Here is a 24,478-nt window from a genome sequence, read left to right as displayed (position 1 = left end):
ATTTTCTTCTCTAGGCTGAGGCCAAACCTGGTTGAATGAAATTTTACGTGATTTGCGCGAAAGATACTGTGCTAAGTTTTAAATTGCTATTGTAAAAAAAAAAAAAGAAAAAAGCTGAAAAGTTTTACCCAATACCAACAATTAAACAATGTGTTTTGTCTTATTAATGCTGCTAACGTTATAAGTGATCATATGGCCCTCACTCGTGCTTCAATGTGCATGCTGGATTCTTCATTTTTATCGGTAAAAAATTATTATCAGTTCGTTGACAAAATTACACCAAAAGTAACGAGCAAATAGATAAGATGCTTTTGAGATGCCTTTATTTCATGGAAATGTTTTGCATTCCAGATTTTATTACGACCAGTTTTACAGTCTAGTAAAATTCATCAATTAGCTGGGGATAAATAACACAGTGCAGTGAACAGCTGTTTTAATAAAGTTTGTCAGAAAAAGGACGCGACAATCTCGAAGAGTAATCTAAGTATCTGGTAATATATTTATTTTTAGAAGTCAGATAAATAAATAAATTAATTAACCAAACCTGCAATGCGTCGTCCTTACTGCGACGTTTTCTCAGATTTCCCTGAAATCCTGAGTTTAACCCTTTAACTCCCAGGATCTGATCGTTAATTCTCCCCTCTAGCTGTTCAACATTTCCTTGTAACTTAGTAATAAGAATTTTTTGTTCAATCAAGATAACAACTTCTACCTGATAAGTTTGAAAATTCTTATCATCTGTTTGCTGAATAATGTAAAACATTAGAAGGAGAAGTTTCATGTTGACCACTTTTGAGAATTAAAGGGTTACGGAACCGTGGCCTGAAAAGCACCCACAATGCCTTTAGGGCTTGTTATGTGCATTTATATGCTATTTTCCTGACCACCTTTATCAAAACAGCCACATATATGGTTTTCATTCTATCTGATCTACTTTCCAGTTTTTCTCTCTACGTCTAATAACTCAAAGATGACCATTCAAAATACATGTGTCACTTTTGCCACGTGTGGTGCATTTAAACAATAGTGAGCATCATCATCCGTGCTTGTCCGTTGATCTCCACAAAGAGCTACAAGAAAAAAGGAATTTCCTGTTTGAGAGCAAGTCTCTAAGACTTTCTCATTATCTCACCATTCTGACCACTTTATAAACATTCCCACCCCACAGCCCTGTAAAGAGTGCGCTGATATGATGTTTCACTAATTCTCTCTAAGCACTGTACGCACACAAGAACATGAATAAACTTTGTGGAGAAGACTATCTAACAAGATGTCTCAAAAATGGCTTTTCACACTTTGAGAGACAAATAATTTAGTCATAATATAAAACTACTAACAGGAGTGATTCTACACCACCAGAAGGAAAATAGACAACTCGGCAAAGACAATTCAAGGAGTAGTTTACAAGTTATGTCAAAGGACTTAATTGGACTCACCTATTGGAACCTGCAATTAGTTAAGGAAGTGGTACCTTCTCTTCTGGCACTGGTCCACCAGTGGTGACCCTGACAAACTCAGGAGGTCCTTGGGGATTTCCTGTTGGTGGAACCTGGACCATTGGAGCTGGACCTCCCTGAGCTCCAGATGTTGGTACCTGGACCATTTGGGGCTGCATGCTCACAGCCCCAGCTCCAGATGTTGGCACCTGGATCATTTGAGGCTGCATGCTCACAGCCCCAGATATAGGAGCTTGGTACATTTGTGGCTGAGTGACTACTTGCATTACACCACCTCCTGGCATTTGAACTGTTTGAGGATGGCCTCCTACACCCCCTGAAGAGGATACTGGAACCATTACCACACCAGCGGCTGTTTGCACAGGAATTCCCATGGGAGCACCCCCAGCACCATACACCATGCCTTGGTTGCTCACATAAACCATTGAGGGTGCCTACAAGTGTAAGTTTACATATCATCAGATGTAGACACTTGATAATGCAAAAACCTTGACAGCTGAAAAGCGTTAACAATGAACAATGAAACTTTACAGCTTTATGAATACACAAATTGTCCATGATAACCACAGTTACACACTTTCCTTACAGAAAAGAGTTATCAGAAACAACGGCTTTCAATGAAAAATGGAAAGAAAAGTACTGATTATGTGATTATAATTGTGAACCTTCCCAAAAAAGCTGTTTGATCTCATTGTTCAGGGATCACAAGACAATTACATTGTGAGGAGAAACAGATCAGCAGACAGACAGAGATAAACAAGGAAACATAGAAACAAGGAAACAGGCAGTGCCTACACAGTCAATGAACCATGCTGACATGATAATGATGATAATGATGACTATGGCAATGATGACATGACCATAACCATGGCTGCAACCATGACAACAACAATGAAGATGACGAGGATGACTATGATGTTGATGAAGATAAATAATGATCTTATTCTATTGTCGAAATGGTAGTAATAGTTATAGTAGTGCTAATAATAATTATGATTGATCAGAACGAACTAGAGCAAGATCAGTAGATAACCTATTAGGCAGGGTCTTCCTGCACTAGTGAACAAAACTAGAATTGTTCCCACAAGATCAAAGGACAAAGTTTGTCACGAAAAGTTTTTGTCTCATCTCTTGCATCCCCATTAACAATTTCAAAGCTGTCAAATTCCATCAGCATCTATCTGTTCATAAGACCGACCAGCATAGTTGCCAAAGGATTCCACCTTTGCTTTCCAGGATTTATCCCAAGTCGTTTTAAAATTTTAGAGTATCCAAGTTTTGCAGCAAAAGACAATTTTTGCCTTTCTAGTAAACTGATTTTGGTTCAATTACATGTTTGTTGTAGCTTATATGACAAATGATCGACAAGTTTATCATGGTTTTGTTTATTCAGTTGATTTTGCCAATTATTTTACCCGAGACAAATTTTGTCAGCAGTGCATTTGAAGATTTGTCTGCTTTGGTCAAAATTTGTCAAGTCGCGACAAACCATCCGCACTTGTAAAATGTTGGCCATGACAGAAAATTTGTTGAAATAAACAACTTTGTTGCCAGTGTGGAAAGGCCCTAACACAGACAGGAGCAGACAAAGCAAAATTTACCCAGTAGATATACAGTACCTGGCCTCCTTGAACAGCACAGCACTGGCAAGCATTTATATTACAGCACAGAACTGCAGCCCAAATTCCAATGCCAAACTCAACAATACCAAGAATCAATGTGATTACTGTAACAGCCATTTCTGCATCATAGTTGTACCAGTAGCGCTGATAAAAATCATCTTCATACCAAGGAGAAGTACGATACATTGCAATAGAAATACTGAAACAGATGATTATTATTCCTCCAAACACAGCAGAGGTGATGGCACAACCCATAAAAGCAGCAGCCTGAAGAAATCAAGACACAAAAGAAATCAAGTAATAATCCTCTAATCAATACTTTTTTTCAAATTCTCATCATTTGCCTGCTTGATATTGTACTGATAGTGAAAGGAGAATTTTCATTTTAGTCACTAATGGAAGTTAGGGGGTTAAGTCCCAGCAGTGATATAATTGGTAACTTCTCCAGACCCATAGTATCCCTAAGCAAACATTATCCAGCAGTTGGTAATGATTTACTCAAACTTATCACATAGAAGTTGTTATCTTGATCAAACACCAGATTCTCCAAACTAATTTACAAAAAAATGTGTAGCAGCTAGGGGGGAAGGACTATAAAACAGAGCATAAGCCTCAAAGGGTTAAAGACCAAGACCACAACATTTCAATAATTAGATCTAGAAAAATTTCAAACTCTCAATGTTGTTTTAAAATTCATTAAAGACCCAGTTTTTACCAGGATGCATTGGACACGACATTCACCATTGGTGACCATTAACTTGATGGTGAGTATTTCACGAGCTTTGGGAAAACGATACATGCTTCCTTCTTATGGAAACCTTTACAAAAAAAGAGCCACCCAATGCATAATGGCTAATACTGGGTCATAAAGAAGAAATAGTTGTTACAGTCAAAGTACTATTCCTGAGTAATAAGGATACATGTACCACAAAGTGTTCACCCTTTAACTCCCAGATCAAATTTGTAATTCTCCTTACTGTCAACCATACAATTCTTATAATGTAAGTTCAGAGAATTTAGTATTGGATCGACTAATTATCCCCAAATTGATATTATTATTTATTCTCATAACTTATCTGGTTAATATTGTATTGATATTGTAAGGAGAAATTCTGTCTTGGTCACTCATGGGAGTTAAAGGGTTAATATTTGGTTCACATGCGCTTTGAGGGGACTACCACATTTTTATTACAAATGAATTGATGGTTGCAGTTCTTTTTAAAGAAGATATGACATACCCAAGACCATAAAATTTACTCAGATGGGCAGCTCTGCAACACAACCACAGAGGATTTAGACATGTCTCAGTTTGTAAAGCTTACTGATATTTGAGACAAATTGCATTGTGTCAAAATTCATAACTGCACCCCCCCCTCCTCCCCCTTTGTGTCATTTAATGGCATCTACATAACGTAAAACTGTGGATCCCCAAAACCTTCAATACAAGCACAAAAACAGGGTAATCATGGTAAGTTTGAAAGATTACAACTTACAAAAGCTTGGCTTGATGAGTTCCTTTCTCTGTTACTTCCTGGAATCCCAAGAGATCCTGTGACAATCATCTGGAGGCAAGAAACAAGAAGACCAAAGAGTAGTTTGTTAGTTTTACAGTTGTCTTGACTGTGAATATAAGAATATCATATATGTGAACTGCAGATTAATAAATGAATATGAAAGTGATCTTTGAAGTAATAAACACCAATTAACTCTTTAACTCCCAGATCAAATTTGTAATTCTCCTTACTGTCAACCATACAATTCTTATAATGTCAGTTCAGAGAATTTAGTGTTGGAATATCAACCAATTGTCCTCAAATTTATATTTTTCTTTATTCTCATCACTTATCTGATTGATTTTGTATTGATATTGTAAGGAGAAATTCTGTCTTGGTCACTCTGGGAGTTTAAAGGTTAAGCCGTTATAATGATATTTGGAGGAGTTGAACCCATGACCTCTGTGATACTGGTGTTGTATACTGTAATTAAAATATTGAAATTTTTAATCCCTTCCAGAATGCTTTATTAGCAACATGCTATATGACATATTGTACTGGAATCTGCATAATTTAGTTTGAATAGTTTTGCGTCATTTGTTTTCATCACTCACTTATTCATTTTGTGTAGCACTTGCATATTTGTTGTATAGTAAAAAAAAATGGTTATAAAAGACCTCATAGGTTTTCATGGTTGACATTGACTCTATACTATGACAACAGGTGCAGTGCTCTACCAACTGAACTAACAAGTCAACTGGGAGCTGGTCATAATCAGTTACTGTAAATGTTGTCAAAATATTTTGTCCAAGCCTGCACTTGCAATAAAAATCTCAATCAAGCTAACAACAACCTCAATTTGAATGAAAAGAACTTCAACTTACTCCATTACAACAACTGAGGCAGGTTCTAAGAAGAGTCTGATTGATAAGAATCACATCCAATATTACTTTTAAACAAGAAATGTTCAAATAATTTCTGGAAACCTGAAACAAACTCCATCGTCTATTATGATTGAAATTAATATTTGCGTTATGATTCATAGTGCTATTTAGCTGGCTACGATAGTTTTAAATTAAAGTAGTTTTATTTCTCATTTTCCTCTTCATAAATTGAGAATGTTTCCTTACACAGGAATAAATAATTATTTTTCTCTGCATGTAAACTTCTTTCTTTTCTTGTAACAGTGCATTGTTACGGTCACATAATTTCTCACTTACTTGCGGTAATCGACGGTAATTACTAGTTATTCTGTGGTTAAGGCCTTTTGCATTTAAAAATATTATTCTAGTATAATTTTCGTTTTGCATAACTGTATTCCTGCTAGTTTTCGCTTAAATGTAGACTGGTTGTAGCTAACTGCGAGCAGCGTCTAACTTAGATTGTATTTCAAACTTGTCGTAAACTTGTAAGAAGTTTGTAATAACCTAATTCGATATACCGCTCTACGAGCTAGAACTATGGACATTCTGAATTAATCTTATTTGGAGATACATTCTACTCTAGATAGATTTACATTATGTAATTCCAGGCGTAGAATGGGGACGCGTTCTACTTTACTGCAACCCTTTTTAAACTTTCTTCAAAAAAGTTGTTAAAATGTTTTTCACGCAAACTTGCATTTAGTAATGTAATAATTTAATAAACTTCGTTTCTACGGATCGATAAAATTATTTTTCAAATTCATGTTTCTTATGGCGAAGGAGGTGTAAAACTATCTTCGATTTATTCTTTGCACGACACTTCGATAATCCCCGAAGCAATTCAATTCGAGCAGCCAAATTCACCCGATCAGAATCTTTATAATCCATCGAATTTGAAACGGGCGAGAACTTAAGAGTGGGTAGTTGACCCAGTTTTATGCTTCAAATCACTGCCTTTCGCCACCCTATTCTGCACAAGCTGCGAAACCTCGACGAATCGCTGCGTATAGTATTGCATTTATCTAGTACGTACCCAAACGCCGCACCATATTCCAAAACACCCTTCGCCGGTCCAAAAATATCCCTCAACGCGGTCCACAATTCCGAATACTATAAGCAATATTCCAACCACAATGTGGCCTATGGCAATAAGCCTTGCACTTTTCAAGTCCTTTACATCCACCATGGCGATAATCTAAATGTTGACAATGGCGACGGATGCAAAACACATCTCCATAAATTTATATCCAATAATATATTCAGGATGGTTGAACACCATTTTGAATAATTTAAAGTTGCTCGTCCAAAATCTGGGTCGAGAATCTTGAAGTGTATTGTCATGTAAATGTGTAAAGCTGTCAAAGGGGCAAGGAAGGCGAACACACAGCCCCCCTGTGCATTTCTTTAAATGAAGGAAATCAAAGGAACGCTTCCAGGAAGAACCGAGTCTCTTTCTTATCGATGTCACCCGAGGGGTCAGGGGAGGGGAACTAAAAAAAAAAAAAAAAAAAAAAAAAAAAATACTCACGAGGACGAGGCAATGCAATCCGAGTGGGTTCGAGAACTGGTGCCAGGATTAAGTGACGTGTTCTTGAGCAAGAAAGTTTGCTCTCATAAAATGGTTTTGATGAAGTAACATCCTAGGCGGCCGGAGTACGAACACTTGACGTCGCTTCAATTCACTATAACTGGAAGTCAGTCCACGTTGCGCGTATGATTCTGCCGTCAATTTTTTGACTCACCAGCCGTAAAGTTTAGATATTTTAGTTTCTAGCAGGAAAGGATGACAACCCCCACCCAGCAAGTTATTCTCCCTCCTCCCCTCCTTCCCCCGCAGAAGGTTTATGGTAGATATCCGCTGAACGTAAAGAGTGCAGAACCAGACGGAAATGACCTACATTTATTAAAGAGTTTCTGCGGTGAAGAGTAGTAAGTCAGATTCTTTTCTTTGCAGACCGACTTTGAAGAAACCAGTCAACATTTCTCGCCAGTTTAAGAACAAGGGCCTAAAGTAACTCTACACAACTTCACCTGTAACCGACTATATTAATAAGATAATAATAAAAATTAATAGACTAATACAACTTTTTGGACAAGTTACCGGTATGGCATAAATTAGTTGATCTTCTACCACATACACAATTATTATTATTATATAGATACTGATGAAATACCAGGATTTTTCCTTTTACTAAAAAAAATATCTTCATTGCGCGCAGTGAAGAAACCACTTTCATCTTTCACGTGTGAGGATATTGGTGTCGCCATGGTTACTAATATAATTAGCCAATTACAAGAGAGCTTCCCGCTCAGGCGCGCGGCTGGTTCTTTTGAAATTATGTGGGAATTTCATCAGTATCTAAAACATAAACAGAACATGACGTGGCCGCTTAGGGATACGAATTTCATCTTGTCGTGCTTAAAGTATTTCTCCCACGTTCGCTTCGCTCACTCGTGAGAGATACTTTCAGCACTCGAAGATAAAATTCGTATCCCCGCGCGGCTATATAATGTTCTCTATTTAACACAACCAAAAATTGTGGATAATTCCTTTAGTGTGGTTTCACACCTTTCAATATTTTCATCGATTTTGTTTAACTTCTAGATAATCTTCTTTTCGTCAGTCTCTTAAATATTCCTTCACATTTTATACCAAAATCACTTCACAAATCATCGCACAACCATTCATGAAATCATCATTTGCGATATTTTGGCCAAACGTGACAACTCAGACAACACACATTGTTCCTCCTGGCTTATTCAAAGACCGCTGTACTAAAACACTTCATTTTAGCATCTTGACTCGAAATAAACCCTACTCGGAATTTTCTAATCTCCGTCTCCAATCAATCTCGTTTTCACTACATCTGAGACACAAATCCACGTGACCAGAACTAGACAACACGTGTACATCACGTGCGCTTCATGGAAGAGGGGATAAATCGTCTTCCCGGTGGTAGTCAAAATGCTGCTGATATTTGGCCAATATTTTCTGTAAGGAACGCATTTCTAACCACCATTGCTCTTTAGGGACGCGGTGTCTGAAGAAAAATGGACACAATACATTGTTAAGTTTGAAATTCATAGACTTCGATGCCTGAGATGTTTCTCCAAAACTAAGTTGTACCCATTTCAGCAGAACGCTTCTGACTTGTACTCCCATGTGGTACGGTTTACTGCGCTACATCAAATAGTATTTTCATAGTAAATTTTCACCACAAGGATCAAACATCCCAGTGCGCAAACTCACAGCATGACATAGCCCCTTTAATTTAAAGTGACTGGAATGAGATGAATTCTAATACACTCACTTAAAGTCTGTGACACTTTTCAGATCTTGAACTGGCGTGAAAGGGTTATCAGACTTCTTGATACCCAAAAGACAAGCAGTGCTTGGAGATGAAGTTTCAACAGATCCTAAAAAAGAATTATCAGAAGTCATTCACCACTATGCATTTACTCTTCCTGGATTAGTCTTCTTCTTTTGATATTGTTCAATGTGCCATTTTCCCTCGGAAAACATAACTTGCTATATTTAGTAAAGAAAGATAAAGATTGACGACGAAGATGTGGGGGGTGGGGTGGGGACGAAGGGTGTGAAAAACACTACTCACTATTCAAGCAACAGACAACTTGTTCACGCGGATTACTGTGTAAGGACGCAAACTGGCTGACCCTTCGACAGCTTTAACGGAAGTCATCATCAGAGGAAAGTGAAAAGCCTTGTTCTTTTATTATTTCAGGGGAATGCTTTAAGTCTGCGCGATGAATTGATTGCTCGTCATCTTATTGGATGTAACACTTAAATAGCGTTCCTCAGTCACAAATAGTCAGTTTCGGTCCGTTGTTAAGTCAGGTTCTGTTCAGTTTCCTCGTCAACGTCGTCAATCAATGATTTGTAAAATACTAGCGGTTTCTGCCGATCGTTGTTAACCGACAAAGTCCTCTTGAGGCCTATTGCCACACAAAGGATTACACCATAACATCAACTGCTATTTTAAAGTTCACACTAAAGTAACCTTTAGACAGTTGGTATAGTGGAAAGTCGGTTAATTTAGTAACTACGTGGGCTCTCGCCGTCTAAGTCTTTGAAATATTTGCACAACAGCCTAGAATCGTGGAAAAAAACTATTAAGGCATCCAAACAAAATGTACCGCTTTTTTCAAACTCGAATAATATGTTCTATTCTTCTTGAACTCTTTCCTCTCCCTCTTTAAAAACCGTTACCTTGATCTGTTAAATTCTCCCCAATCCTTTCAGTCAGCCAGTTAACGGCCAAAGTCGCCTGTCTGGTGGCCTGGATTCGATCAAAAGGTGACGGAGATCCACCCTAGCAAACATGGAAAATACAAAAACAAAAAGCTGTTGTGAAACACGACCTACTAAATCTTGCATCCGTAAGAAATTGCGTATTTAGGATAAAATTGGCACGCTGTTTCAACATATTGTACATACAGCGGTAATGTGAGAACAATTTTGTCGCTTATTGTGGCTGACAAATGTCCTCTTCATCTGTTCTTTGGGATTTTACGAAAACCAATCTCGTCATATGGGAATTTTAATTTGTATGCTTCGCGTGACTAAGCACGGATAAATCACGTGGACAAGCATCAGATTCACCTGCTGCACATGACCAAGTACATTGGTTCTGACAGTGAAAAGGCCCTCTCCTTCTTCTTGATATAGAGCCGAGATGAAGTCCGTCGTGTAATTTTCGCTGCATTTCTCGTTCCTGCGTAAAGGTAGAAACAGATTTGAGCATTCCTGTCGAAATTTACAACGAATAGTCTGGTTTCGAGTAGTTTTCTGGCACTCTAAAACTACTCTACATCAATAGTGCGCTGTATTCCGGGGTTGGGGGGGGGGGGGGTCTGAGTTCGAGACCTGGCGTTTGTCAACGTGTTGTGTTCTTGGGCAAAACACTTTCCTATCACAGAGCCTCTCTCCAGCCAGGAGTATAAATAGGTACTGGTGAATTATCAGACAAGCCTGATGAAATGTTGGGGGGTAACCTTGCGATGGCATCCCATTCAGGGGCGGGTAGTAATACTCATAATTATTTAATGCCATGGAAACTGGGATAAACTAGGCTGCATGAACCTTTTAGCTCCAGTACAGACTTGTTAACTGACCTTCAGCAATAGGCGTTCTTACCGCAAAATGAGTCCTCGTCGCACAGAACCTTTCATCTTGTCTATCAAATGTTCGATGTTTTTCTGATGAAAAGGCAAAACATAACAAAGGTGAGGCCACACTTAAAAGAGTTTCTTAAATCTATAATGCAACACAGTTTTTAACCCTTTACACCCTAACATCAGCATTCAGATTCTCCATACTGTTCTTTATACATTTTCTAAGATGCTAACGAGGAGAATTTGTTTAATAATCATGAGCTTCTTTAGACAGTGATCATTTCTCTTTTTCTTGTGAACTTATTGTGTGATTTAAGGGGTGAAATGGTAAGGAGAAATTAGATTCTAGTCACTCTTTGGGGTCAGAGGATTAATGGAATTTCTCACAGGATCACATATATCCAGAAAACTTAAGCCCAGATTTTAATTTGTTCAATCATAGCGGAGCTCGCACAGCGTAGCCACATAATTATACAAAATAGTAGTTACCCATCAAGCCGAAAAAATTTGGATGTACGACCCTACGACCGTACAGATGCTACTTTTAACATGCGTGGTTAACTGTAACGCGGGCACGCCGACGCCACAGCTTTGTTCAGTAGTCCAGTGGGCAGTGCACTGGGCTCCGAGTCGGACGACCTGGGTTCTAGTCCTGGCACACACGTGCAAGAAAAAAATGCGAGCTCCGCTAAATCTATATATTAATTCATTCGTGTTTCTTCTTGGTTTATAATTCCCAGTATTCTCTTCTTCAGTCTTACCCATCTCGTACTTTGTCGTTTCTTTCAATTTAAAGGTAGTTTTATTCAGTACGAAATAAAAGTCTTTACAACATCGTGAATTTGCGAAACTAAAATGATAGGGGTTCTCGGTCGGGAGCGGTTATAAAGATCTTTCAGAAAGAAAAGAAAAAAAATAAATCCGTGAAGTTTATGTATAGTAAGGCGTCCTCAGAAATTTGACACACTGGCACACACCTTCAAATCTTCAAGAGTAAGTTTCTCTTCAAAGATGTACGCTGCGTCAGCTCCTCCCGCGAGGGCGCTCATGGTTGCTAGGTAACCACAGTAGCCGCCCATGCACTCAACAACAAACACGCGTCTCGTTGCACTGCTGGCAGACTGCTTGATGCGGTCACAATTCTGTCGGTGAAAGAAAAAATTAAAGGAAATGATATCATATGAAATGAATACAATAAAATTGAAATTACATGACATTAAATGAAGAAAGCTCAAGTATATAACAGAAATTTGGGTTTATCAATTGTGTTGCTAATGTAAATTGGCCATCGTGAAGAGTTTGTAAAGCTGACGTTACGAGTGTTAGTGTAAGAGCGTAAGAGCAAATGACGTTATCAACACAGCTGATAAAAGCAAATTATCATTTAAAACCCTCTATCGATGCAAAACCACACTTTCTTTAGAAATTTACCCCCCTTATTCAAACTTAGGAAATTATATTAAAATCCGATATCGAACGGTTTCCTTACTTTAACGTTCTAGATTATCATTACTGAACTTAGTTTTGCAATTTCCTACAGACATAACATAGCAGAATCTCTAAAAAGTTAATCGATCACGCTAAAAGAAGTACGAAGTCTTTCATTTCTTTATCTCATTCAGCACAGACTCCTGTACACAGAGATGCATTTTAACCGCCGCCGGGGAAAACTGGTATTTCTAAACAAAGCTAAGAAAATGCCAAACCAATAACAAGAAACCAAGAGTTCTAACTTCGGACAGTTAGTTCGAGAGCCTCACCTCTGTTATCACATTGAGAGCTGTGTCTACTCCTAAACTAAGATCTGTACCGGGCACATTGTTACTAATTGTGGCAGGAATGATAACCATTGGAATGCGGAAAGCTGGGAACTTGTCACGGGCTTCTGCAAGCTCTAGAACAGCGTTGTAAGCCTTAGGAAGAAAGAAATCACGCATGATTACGACTTACTTAGCAAACTTGGGCGTTTTTGATACTATTTCCAAGGAAACAGACAAAAACATGCCAAAGCAGCAATTCATCGAAGAATTAGTGTTTTATACCGACTGAAACACTACCTAATCAATGAAAAGTTGGTTTGATTCCAAAATGTGGCCCCGTAGCTCAGCTAAAAGTGGAACCAAAACACGAGCTTAGTCCCGGAGTGAGACGATTTTTCAATTTCTCCAATTTTTTAAAAACTAGCAAACAAATAAACAAACAAACAAACGTACCAACAAACAAGAAATAATAACAAAAATATTAAAAAATAAGAACACGCAAACAGTAAAAACTGCATAAAAACACAGCCCGTGTAAAACTACGGGAACGGTTTTTTCCTTGCGAACATAAAACAACGAAAATTTGCTGATATTTTGTAACGTGGTGAAACTGGTAGGTGGCAAGACAACAACCTCGCCTTACCTCAAAGCCTCCAATAACCAACAGTCCTTGAATCCCGTGTTCAGATAACTTTTCTGCAACCTTTTGCATATCTTTAGAAGGTAAGGTTCTGTAGGTAAAAAGTTAACGTGTGAGGAAACACTTTACGTAAAATGTTCGCTGCCAGTGTCCTTACTAGGTCAGTCTGTATGTAGGCTAAGCTTTCACGCATCAAGTTTTCTTTAAGTAAGAAAAGCTCTCTAACACCGTATACCATACAGCAAAAGCGACAAGACAGCAATTTTAACATTTGGTCGTCGTATTTCCCGCAGAATTAGATTTAATCATCATGACTTTCATTGACCAGTAAGGCCCCGCTCGCGGTTTTACCGAAGTGCATTATACACAAATGCCTGTATCCAGGCCGTAGGCGTTGGCGTGGGCAAGGTCGGAAAAATAACAACAGTAATAAGATGTATACATACCTTGTGGTTCCCAATTTAGATCCTCCTGCCCCTGCCCAAGAGTCGACATGGAGCCATCCTAGTTGTTCCACCTGTTCAAGTTTATTGCCAAAGGATAAAGGGGGTAAGTTTCTAGAGAAACTGTGGTGCTGCGTCGGTGGGAGACTATAACAGGGTAATTTAGTATTATCAACAGAGTTGAAAACGTAAATTGGCCACCATAAAGAGTTTAAAGGCTGACGTTTCGAGCGTTAGCCCTTCGCCAGAGCGTTCCAATCGCTCTGACAATCAAATGGAGTCAGCTTGAATTAACAACCATTCACCAAGGGACATTCAGCTACGTCAAAAAGGTATACACTCTAAGTGTTCTTACATGCCCATTCTTCTCTGATACACCTCTGTAGCTAGGGAGTCTTGTTAACAAAAACAAAAAAAAAAGACTTCCCGCTGCGCAAGCTATCTATCTGGCCATAAATATTTTCCATACACTTAGAAAGTCCAGACATTTTCTCCTTTACAATAAACGTCTTTCAATTTCTTTTCATCCCTTTCTTGTGCATCTTTTAATGCATTTTTATGTGTTATTTCCTAATTTCTGCGTTATCTCCAATGTAATTTGATTAAGTCAAATTCAATTTAGTAAAGAAAAAATTGACCCGCCTCGATTAGCATCTGTTATCTGCGGGTCAAAAGATTATCTTGTATTCATTACCTTGTCATCAAAGAGCCCATTGATTCCATCTCTGATTCCCAGTACTGTGTGTCCTTGGTAGAGTGAGAAGCGGACAAAGGCACGGACAGCAGTGCTCATGCCTCCTGCAGGGGCACCAATGTTGATAACTGCCAAGGTGTGACCAGACTGAACAGGACAGAATTGGGTTAGAGGCGGGAACAGGTGTTGGGGGGTATTAGCTAGCAGGATGCAAGGAATAAAGGGAAAACAGAGGGAATGAAGAAAGGAGGGATGGAAAGTGAGTAGAATGAAAGATGAGTTGGGGGAATTTGAGATAAGAGGAAATGGTGTAGAATCAGGGATGCAAGGGAAAAGGAAAATAAGAAAAAAGGGAAGGGAAAAGGATGGAAGGAGGTAGCGGGAAAGAGAGAAGAGAAGATAGGACGAAAAGAGTGACTATAGGGGTCAGATGGAGAAAGTTGAGAGGAGGGAGAGGGAAGGAATCAGAAAGATGAGAAGGGTGTAAACACATCCAGGAAAAGCCGAGAGTCAGGACATGTAGTGTCGCACATGGATATTTGAAGATATAGGTGGACACTGTAAATTCTTTCTTCTCAGAGGGAATTGAAACGTCTCAAATTCACAATTACGAATTACTGCATCTTTGAGTATCCAAATATTTACGAAGAGAGCATGCATACTTTGCAAGTGCCAGATATATCACACTGGCTCGAGGCTGGAGGCTCCACTTCCTTCAAGACTTTGAAAATATCTATGTTGCTCTGGAAGGTTCTGAAATTAAAAAAAAAAAACATCCATTGGTAAAGGGATACCTATCTGGTAAAACTTTAACTTTCATTACAGTCTTTTGAATGCCAATTAAGGAGGAAATGATAACCAATTGTCTTAATCTAAAACGGTGCTGTGCGAAACAGTAAAGGAAAATAGAAGACTTATGAGGGAAATAGTAAAGTTACATAATATCACACGTTGTACCTTCCTCTCAGTTCGACAACTTTATCAAAGTTCTTTGCTTTCGTTGCGTCCTTGACTTCCAGAGTCTGCAGGATAATATTTACACTGAATGATGAATGCTGATTATGAAAAATAGGTTTACATTGTAGACATGTGGGTAGTGCTTTTTCCATGTTGCCATGGGTCTGTTCAGTAATAGATCACAGAAGACGTTAAAATGCCGTTAGAACATCAGTGATACATTCGGGTGCACCATGTGAACCACTCTTTTTTGTTTGTACCGCATTTTGACGTCATCAGTGATCTATTACTGAACATGAGCATGGCAACAGGGAATCGCTTTGCTACTTTGACAACATGAATTACAAACGCTATGTTATAAATGAGTTTACCTTACGGACACATTCCATGAGTCCTCTTTTCTTGATCTTGTTTCCGTCCAGGCAGATTACACATGGGGCAGTATCTGGCTTGGCATCCAAGACAGCGAGGGCTGCCTCTGCTCCCATGCGACAAGACTGCAAAATTGATATATAAATGTACCACTTTTTTGCAGATACAAAAGCTAAAGATAGTTGTGCACATTGCAGACAGCAACCCTACATGGTTTATTATGTGACCTATTCACCTAGTTGGTAATGCTAATTGAACTGCATGAAGTGCGATTTGGTCTGAAATCTTACGTGTGATTTCAAAACCAAATGAGTGTGCAGCGCTAGTTCGATTTGAAATCAATAGAAGTATGATTTCAGACCAAAATTGCACGACATAAAGTTTAACCACCACTTCATTACATTCGTTTTGCACTTCTGATTGGCTGAAAACTAGCGCATTTTTCTTATAACACAAGTGCAAAGTTCTAACATGAGTGCAACTTACAAATAACTTGCGCATGCTGTCAAAATTTCATCTGCCGTGACTTCCTGTGATGCTTTTTTCATGTAAATTATTAACTAGTAATTATGGGCTTGTGCAATTTTGTTGTCTTTGAAAAATATGTTCATGCTTATTAATACTAAATTGCAGTCAAACTCGTGTAATTACCGATACCAAAACAATTACCAGAATTCTGTCAAAAGCAGATGGGATTCCTCCTCTCTGGACATGTCCAAGAATCGTGACTCGTGCATCGTGCTGGAGTTTTGTCTTGACAAGCTGTAAAAAAAAACCACACAAAATATAGGTTTTTGTGCAAGAACTTTCTCCCTGACTAAACACAATTCTGAATGACTGTTATGTAATACTATAAATTGCACTGTGTACCTCCTTAATGTCACTAGCAGTGACAGGGTTTCCTGCAACATCCTGAGCACCCTCTGCCACAATGATAATGCATAAACGTCTTCCACTATCCCTGACCTAATAGAAACAACACAAAAGATGGCAGTACTGTTAATCTCTAACAGAAAATTTCAGGTCTTAGGTCCACTGGCACCGCAAAAAACAACAACAACAACAACAAATTCACAAATTCAATTGCATTGCCTTAGAGTCAATCAGAATTGTAAGCATCACCAATAGTTTCAAAATGAGTGTAATATATGTTGAAATACCACAATGATAAGAAAAGAACACCTACTTTTCTCAAGTGATTGCACATTTTTTCCTCCCAACCTTCTTGGACAGGCCATTCAGGGATGAAAATCTAAAACAAGATGATAAGTTGATGTCCAATTTGGTGTACAATTAGACCAGTAGTTGACAAAATTGGACAACAATGAGGTGGGAGTACCACTTGATAACCATTAATATATTAATGGACAGAATTGGATGAATTAAAGCCCTGTTATCAGTTACAAGCCATCAAAACTAGCATGAAATCTGAGAGACAAAACAGCAGTGGTTTCATCCCTTTACTCCCAAGATCTCATAGGTAATTCTCATTACTGTCTACCATACAATTCTTATGAAGATATTTCAGAGAATTTGGTATTGGATCAACTAATAATCCCCTAATATATATTTTTCTTTATTCTCATCACTTGTCTGTTTGATATTACATTGATATTGTAAGGAGAAATTCTTTCTTGGTCATTCATAACAGTTTAGTGAATGTTAAATTCTTTCATAACTAAAAGCATTGCAAAATAGTTGACTTTTTGCATGCATATATGAGCCGTAAGTCAAGCCTCTGAAATGTTCCATTTAATTCAGATGTATCTCACAGGAAAAACATTAACATGGTTGTACAATTTGTGGTGAGTTTGATTGAAGAGATAAACTTACATAGTCTGCACCAACTCCCAAGCCTGTAACAAGAGCTAGGTATCTGCAAAAAATTTTATAAAAAAATCAATACAAAATTTGAGTTACACATGTATATAGCAGAACAAAGCTTCAACTATTGTACATTTGGGGAGTGTCAAAGTCTCCATATAAAACTGTGCTAGCCTGTAAGACCAACTTTCTCCATGACTCCAAGGAAGAGAGAAAACAAAACAATATTAACAGCAAAAAGAAAGGCAAAAGTTTTGAAACACCCTTGCTTTTTGGATAAATCATTTGCCACCCAGGAGAAACAAAAAAAGTCTTACCCACAATGTCTCCCCATAACTTCAAGGACAAAAGTCCTCTGATGGCTGTAGACAGAAGTACAAAACTCCAGTCAAACAAACATTTTTTCATAGGTGAAAAGGTTGAAGTTACCTTCTGCTTGATTCAAAGAACATAATAGACAACAGAACTAAAAGCCAACGAAAGCGCAACAAAAAAGACCAAAAACTTAAATTCATACCTTGAAGCTGTTGTTGTAATGGCATCTACTGCTTCAAAAATCCTATGAAGTGCTGAATCAGCTCCAATGGTCATATCAGTGCCACAGAAATCATTGTCAATTGAGCCAACCTAAAAATGAAATATTGCAGCACAATGATGAACCTGAAAATGACATTATGCAACATGAAAATAATCCTAAAAATGTAGCAAAATATTTTGGCAGGAGTCTGCAGTATTACAATTCCTCAGGAGAGCATCACTCAGACTCTGTTAAGAACACAGTGTCCTCTTGGCCCTAAAAAAGAACTTCCCACCTGCAACTCAGACCTGTGAAGTTGGAATGAAATTTATTTAACACCCCTGCATGGAGTAATGACTGAAAAGTAACTATATGCTTTGGAAGTTTCAATCTACATGAAAACTCAGTTCATATATAATTATTGAACAGCATATTCTGAGGAAAACATGACTTACCATCCCCACTATATTAAGGTGATTATTTTCTTGTGCCATTTTTTCAGTCACAGCACCTGGAAATGCAATTATTGATTTACTAATAATGATAATTAAATAAGAAGATAAAGCAATATTTACGTATCAATAAATAAATAAATCATCTATTTGTAATAAAATAAATGGAAAAACCAACCGAAAGACCAACTGGTAGATATCCACAAAATGGATATTTTTTTAAAGAAAATGTGGCGCTGCATTCGTGGGTATAGTATAACTGGGTAATTTGGTATTATCAGCTGAGTTGATAAATGTAAATTGGTCACCATAAAGAGGTTCTTCCTAGTGTAAGCTGACGTTTTAAGCATTTGCCCTTTGTCAGAGCAAAAGTTAGGCAAAGGTTAATACTCAAAATGCCAGGTTATAAACTCTTTATGGTGGCCAATTTATATTCATCAATTCAGTTGATAAAACCAAATCATCTTGATAGAAACCCAGGCAGACAGACAGAAATGTACATACTGGCAAGCAGGCACACAATCTCTGATAAACTGACTGACTGACTGGCTTACAGACAAATATTAAGAAGGTTGTTACAAAAACCAGGAATATGAAATGATACAAAAACTTGACTTCTTTCACATCTGCAATATAAATCAGCATAAATCTCAATTTTTCAAGTCAAAAATCAAGTCCAAAAGCCTATGATATAAACTTCATTCATCGTCCATGCTGTTTGTTGTAAATTGACCTTGAGTTTAAAGAACATTTGCTCAAAACTTGATTTTCAGATCCTTTTCCCATGTTGTCATCTTTCATTATGAACTGTTATGCGAATTACTGCAGCTGTAGTTTCAGTCCAAGACAAAAATTCCCTGCTACTCATTATGCAATCTTTGTTTTAGTAACATCCTATTATGAAAGCCAAAAGATAAGCTAACAAAACAAACAAAAGTGAATATGAAAGTGACCTTCCCAGTAATGAGCTACTTTAAAGCAGTAGTGGAAAGAAGGCCTGAAAAAAAAATTCAGGCCTATATGGGATTTTTTTTTTTTTCAGGCTCATTACTGCAAAGATTTCTTTCATATTCACGTCTTTATCCGCCGTTCAAATATATGACTTTCATATATTCACAGCCGTTTTAAACAAACAAAGCTGGAAAGGTAAACAAATACACAAAAAATACACGAAATAAACTTTTATTTACATATAGGACAATAAGAAACATTTAACCACCAAGCTCAATCTTTTGCTTGATAAGCGAACAAAAACTCACCAGTTTCTACAAGTTCTTTTAAAAGCTCTTGCCATTCCTGTCTGAACAGATTGGCCCCTGTTAAACTACCATCACCTCCAATAACAACCTGCAACAAAATGAAATGGAATTTTCTCAGTGTATTAATAATATTACTCCTTTAAGTTTCACAGAAAGTAATGCATGTGTGAGAGGATGAATACCAAATTGCACCTTAATGAATGACTGTATACTTGACTGCCTTAAGGTCTAAAAAACTACATGCACATAAAAGTTTGACCGATTGACCGACTGACTGAATGACTGACGGACTGACTTACTGTCTGACTGACCAACTGACTTCCTTAGCAATTAATTGAATTGTCTGACTGATTGATCCACTGACTGACTGCTTGCCTGACAAAATGACTGAATGACCATACAAATAACTGAATGACTGACTAACTGACTGCACATCAGTCATTTAGTCCGTCACTGACTAAATGACTGATGTGCAGATTGACTAACCAATCGACTAAATGAGTGACTGACTGTACAAATAACCAAATATCCGACTAACTAAGTGACTGATGCAATGACTGACACACTGGCTGACTGGCTGACTGACTTGGGTTAGAATTCAATGTCAGACTGAATGCCTACATGACTAAAAGATTTTATTACTTTTTCTTTTTCTTTTTTTTTTTTTTTTGAGAGGGAGGTTTGAAGGGGGGAGGGGTAGAGGGAGTGGGGGGGGGGGTACTACAACATAACTTGGTTTATCAACTAAAGTAAGTAAATGGCCCGCCAAAGAAAGTTTCAAAAACTGATGTTTCAAGCTTTAGCCCTTCATCTGAGTGAATGACATAGGGCTATTAAAGGGCTGAAACTCAAACAGACAGTTAAAGAAACTATTTAAAGGGGCAAATTCATTAATATCATGGCTGAATAAACCAGCTGAATTGTTTCATAATCACACCAAACAGTTACCATACTTACTAAATTTGTTATGCCTAAGGTCACCATGTTCTTAGCAGCTGTTAAACGACCTTCACGCGATCTAAAATCTTTACATCTTGCACTTCCAATGACTGTTCCTCCCTAAAATTAAATGAATATCATATAATTAATAACTATCAACAGTGGAAATTACTTGTTACTACGATAACTTTATCAATCTTTCTAATCGGTATAAAGAGTTTTGATAAGGTAGATGCAGAAGGAAAGCAAACATTATGACTTTTATGCAATACATACCAGGATCAATTAATTATAATTCAAAGTTTCAAACTCCTTATGGCTCATTTCCTTGCACAAAATAAAGTATATATTGCAAAGCAACACCAGACTCGCTACCCAAACTGGTTAACACTTAAACTAGGCTCTCAGAGAGATGAGGTTACAAACCATTTTTGTTTGGCAAAATAATCCACCTGAGAGAGCTAATATTACAAAAATTATGCACAAAATGTAGGCCATAAAGTCAAAACATAATGTACCATACAGATTTTCTCACTTACCATTCAAATTTGTTGATCGCAATGATGTTTGTACCTACAAGGTAGTGCAGAATACATGTACCTACCAGTTGAATGATACCAGACACTTCCTCCCATCTGACTTCTCTGATGTTATCGCCGCCATCCACCAATCCCTGATAACCCTTGGACAACAAAATCATAATGGTATACATATTATGAAAATGAGATGATTAAAACTATACTTTCATATTGGGTAACTTAGTGTATTGCCACACTCCCCGAGTGGGATACTGAAGATTTGTAAGTAACACGTCGAAATCCTTCCCCTCCTCACCTCTACTGGCATTTCATCAGGTTTTCCTAACAGCTACAGTACCACTCAGATATGTGTTAACTGTTTAAACGCATTTTATAAGTGCAGATGCAGTTTGTCAGACATGCATATATGATATTCATGCATGCAAGGGCAAAAGACATGTGCAACTTATGCGTCTTTGTTATTCAGTGCTGTAAGTTAATCCTTTGTACAACATTGTTATGTAAAATAAAGAACTTTTGGGTTTCAAAAAGTGACATTAGTCAACAACAGAAAAAGACCTAGCTCATATGACTAATGAGGCCAATGAGTCAAGCTTAGGTTGGGGTATATGAGAAATTAGGACACACATATTTTTATTTATCAGCACTCAAATGCAAATTTATGTGCATTTTATATGCATTTTTTGGGTTAACTTACATTTGAGCAGAACTGTTACTAGTACTCCTTTTTTACCTTTCACTCCCACAAGTGACCAAGACAGAATTTCTCCTTACAATATCTATACAATATCAAGCAGGCAGGTGATGAGAATAGAGAAGAATATCAATTATGGGATTATTAGCTGATCCAATACCAAATTCTCTGAACTAAAATCATAGGAATTGTGTGGCAGATAGTAAGGAGAATTACTAATTAGATCTTGGGAGTGAAAGGGTTAAACCACTGGGTATAGAGAAAAAGTTTATCTCGCCTAAAATCACAGCACACTGAACTAGCTAGGTTTAAAAGCACTGAGGACCTCTCTGCTTTGAGTTTGGGGTACAAGGTACTAAATTAACACCTTGCACACGCATACATCTGTGCATTTTTGTTTTCTCTTTTTTTTTTTGAAGACCTACCAAATCAACTCAGGAAATAAAACCTACCTCCCACACAGTAAAGACCCTGGCTCCTGCATAGATACCCATCCTAACCACAGCTCTGATGGCTGCATTCATCCCTTAAAAAATAATGTAAGGATAGTAATCTATTGTATGTATATCGTATAAGTCACACATCCATTAAAATTATTTTACACAAAGAACTAAGATATACTGAGTAATACACACACTTGATTGATTCCTACACATGATCTATTGGAAGACAGATGCATTGTGGTTTGATTTGTCCACAGTGATTTTGTACAAAAAAAAAAAAAAAAAAGAGTTAAGTTTTTTGTTTCAGAATATTACTCCTCTGAAGTTTGCTTTCATAATTCAAAATTTTATCCACTAGATCTCATTCTTCTTGCTCGTGTCTAGGCAAACCAAATATTTGGCACTCTTACTAATTTATGCAATTCAGTATGTTGTTTTGATCGGTGTCAAATTTAATTTGGTAGATTTCATGTACTTAATTGCAACTCATAAGTACTGTTTCGAGAAACGCAAATAAAATGGATTCCATTACAGGAAAATAAAGGTTTTAACGATAAATTTATTGAATAGCTGACACCAGCTGCTCCGATGAAATCAAATTTTCCATCGGTTGTAAAAAAATATCGAACAGCTCAGCTTGAATTGATGTGACTGACCAAGCAATAACATAATTTGTACCGGCGGCACAGATCGTTTGCAAAATAAAAATGTACTTCTCAATGACAAACATTAAATCTACGAAAAATCACAACAAAAAATTATTAGAATCTTAAGAAAAGCCTTCCAGTAATTAAAACATCGCACAATCTGGAAGAATGTAAACACTCCCTTGCATACAAATTTTGTGTAATATCAACAAAAGTAGATATTTTTCAGGTGGAACAAAATTTATCGTCTGAGCTCGAAAATGAGACATCAAAGATATTAGAAGACAAAATTTAACTTTTTCATACCTTGTGCATCTCCACCGCTTGTTAAAACAGCTATACATTGACCGGCTCCTTCGACATTCAGCAAAGTTGGCAATCGAGTTCGTGCATAAGCTTCCCTCTTGGCGGCCGGTTCATCTGTGTCAAAATCGAACGAAACATCTTCGGCTTTTCGCTTAAGAGGTTGTTTCCCGGTACCAGAAGGGGACATGAGTTGCTTTAGCCTCTTGGTTAGTTCGATGAGCAAGTACAAAATTACTTGAGACATTATTGTAGGTAATGTTTACAGACTTTACCCCAATTCACCCAAACACAGACCCCAATACATGCCGCACTGCACGGATCGTTGCAGTGCTTTAATGCTTTCTTTACGGTCCAAAGGCCCGCGATTTGTCGGCCTGCGGAAATTCTATTGTGGCGATTTTTGCCGGAGATTGGCCGATTCCCAGCGAAGTCTTACGGAAGTTGGACAGGTGTGTAATCAAATTTTAAATTCGCAAGAAGAATTCTCCTCAAAATAAAAAGAAATATTATTCCTTCATAAAGTAGTCGCCACGTTGGGTTCAAAAAAGGTACGCGTTTCAAATGGTTTTAAGGGCAATACGCGCTAACAAATAGAAATAGCGTAAATTTTAGGAGATCGGAATTCAACGTCAAAAGTGCCAAACGCGTCAACCCTTTTTTTCTGCAACATAAATAATACACATCAGATATAAATTTTGCACCAAATGAATAACTAAATAAGAATCAAAATACCTTGCTCTCGTTTTGTTTCCATTGTTGCCCGGCTGCGAGGCATTCTCCGGTCCGATAACAAAGTTATTAGGACTATAAACAACTGATAGTACCTCAGGCTGTACAAGTCGCCGCTTCTCGGTGATAGCGCTTCTCCAATGTCGAGAAAGTCGTTTTAATCAAACCACTAAATACAATGTTTTGAGGGGAAGGGAAAATTAACGTTTCTTCTAGGCCATCCAGGTCGAGCGACATTCATCGAAAATTACCATGCATCTTTCGCGTAAAAAGTGCTGTATACACTTTATGTAAACGAAAGAAGGGTGGCCACGAAAAGGATGACAAAACAAACAAAAGATCCACTTTTACATTTAAAATAATTACCTCCAGATGGAAGTGAGTCATTAACATATTGGCCCCTTTAAATATCAACTTTCAATATCCATTTTTCAAACACAGTAAGCACGATCAAGACATAAAATCAAATGTTTAAAAAAACTGCATTTTCATGGGAACTGAAGAAAGATATGGTAAAAGTCAAAGGTTAAAAATGTCATCCGATATCATCTGTACTACGATTATATACATGACGTATTTTCCTTTTATTCAAAATGTTTGCAATGACACCTTGAATTGACAAACCATGGCGTCCC

At 37.5% G+C, this 24,478-nt stretch overlaps 2 protein-coding genes across 4 annotated transcripts; both read right to left on the bottom strand.

The window, feature by feature from the left end:
* Positions 1-306: 306 nt before the first annotated feature.
* On the bottom strand, positions 307-7,244 carry LOC113686171 (uncharacterized). Its single transcript, XM_089202982.1, has 5 exons — positions 6,529-7,244; positions 4,573-4,641; positions 3,077-3,346; positions 1,437-1,891; positions 307-1,070 (listed from the first exon to the last, which is right to left on the bottom strand). Exons 1-4 carry the CDS (start codon positions 6,679-6,681, stop codon positions 1,457-1,459), a joined length of 927 nt encoding a protein of 308 aa, XP_089059108.1. The 5' UTR covers positions 6,682-7,244; the 3' UTR covers positions 307-1,070; positions 1,437-1,456.
* Positions 7,245-7,378: 134 nt separating this feature from the next.
* LOC113686166 (ATP-dependent 6-phosphofructokinase, muscle type) lies at positions 7,379-24,375 on the bottom strand. Of its 3 annotated transcripts, XM_089199438.1 has the most exons (27): positions 24,210-24,375; positions 23,847-24,012; positions 23,115-23,228; positions 22,171-22,244; positions 21,090-21,167; positions 20,504-20,605; positions 19,547-19,634; positions 18,291-18,346; positions 17,836-17,945; positions 17,636-17,680; positions 17,328-17,370; positions 16,681-16,746; positions 16,365-16,460; positions 16,164-16,256; positions 15,494-15,619; positions 15,123-15,187; positions 14,828-14,918; positions 14,166-14,312; positions 13,475-13,545; positions 13,032-13,119; positions 12,389-12,541; positions 11,606-11,770; positions 10,651-10,712; positions 10,117-10,228; positions 9,724-9,826; positions 8,807-8,912; positions 7,379-8,536 (listed from the first exon to the last, which is right to left on the bottom strand). In XM_089199438.1, exons 2-27 carry the CDS (start codon positions 23,887-23,889, stop codon positions 8,419-8,421), a joined length of 2,415 nt encoding a protein of 804 aa, XP_089055564.1. In that variant the 5' UTR covers positions 23,890-24,012; positions 24,210-24,375; the 3' UTR covers positions 7,379-8,418. The 3 variants fall into 3 exon arrangements, with proteins under 3 accessions (XP_089055564.1, XP_027059565.2, XP_027059563.2); XM_027203764.2 differs by lacking the exon at positions 24,210-24,375 and having other exon boundaries at positions 23,847-24,160; XM_027203762.2 differs by lacking the exons at positions 23,847-24,012; positions 24,210-24,375 and having other exon boundaries at positions 23,115-23,470.
* Between the last annotated feature and the right edge of the window lie 103 nt (positions 24,376-24,478).

The sequence above is a fragment of the Pocillopora damicornis genome, chromosome 1 (assembly GCF_964200805.1).
Source record: "Pocillopora damicornis chromosome 1, jaPocDami1.2, whole genome shotgun sequence".
NCBI classification, from domain to species: domain Eukaryota; kingdom Metazoa; phylum Cnidaria; class Anthozoa; order Scleractinia; family Pocilloporidae; genus Pocillopora; species Pocillopora damicornis.
Note: the sequence above shows the minus strand (reverse complement) of the source record. Positions and strands in the feature narration are given on the sequence as shown.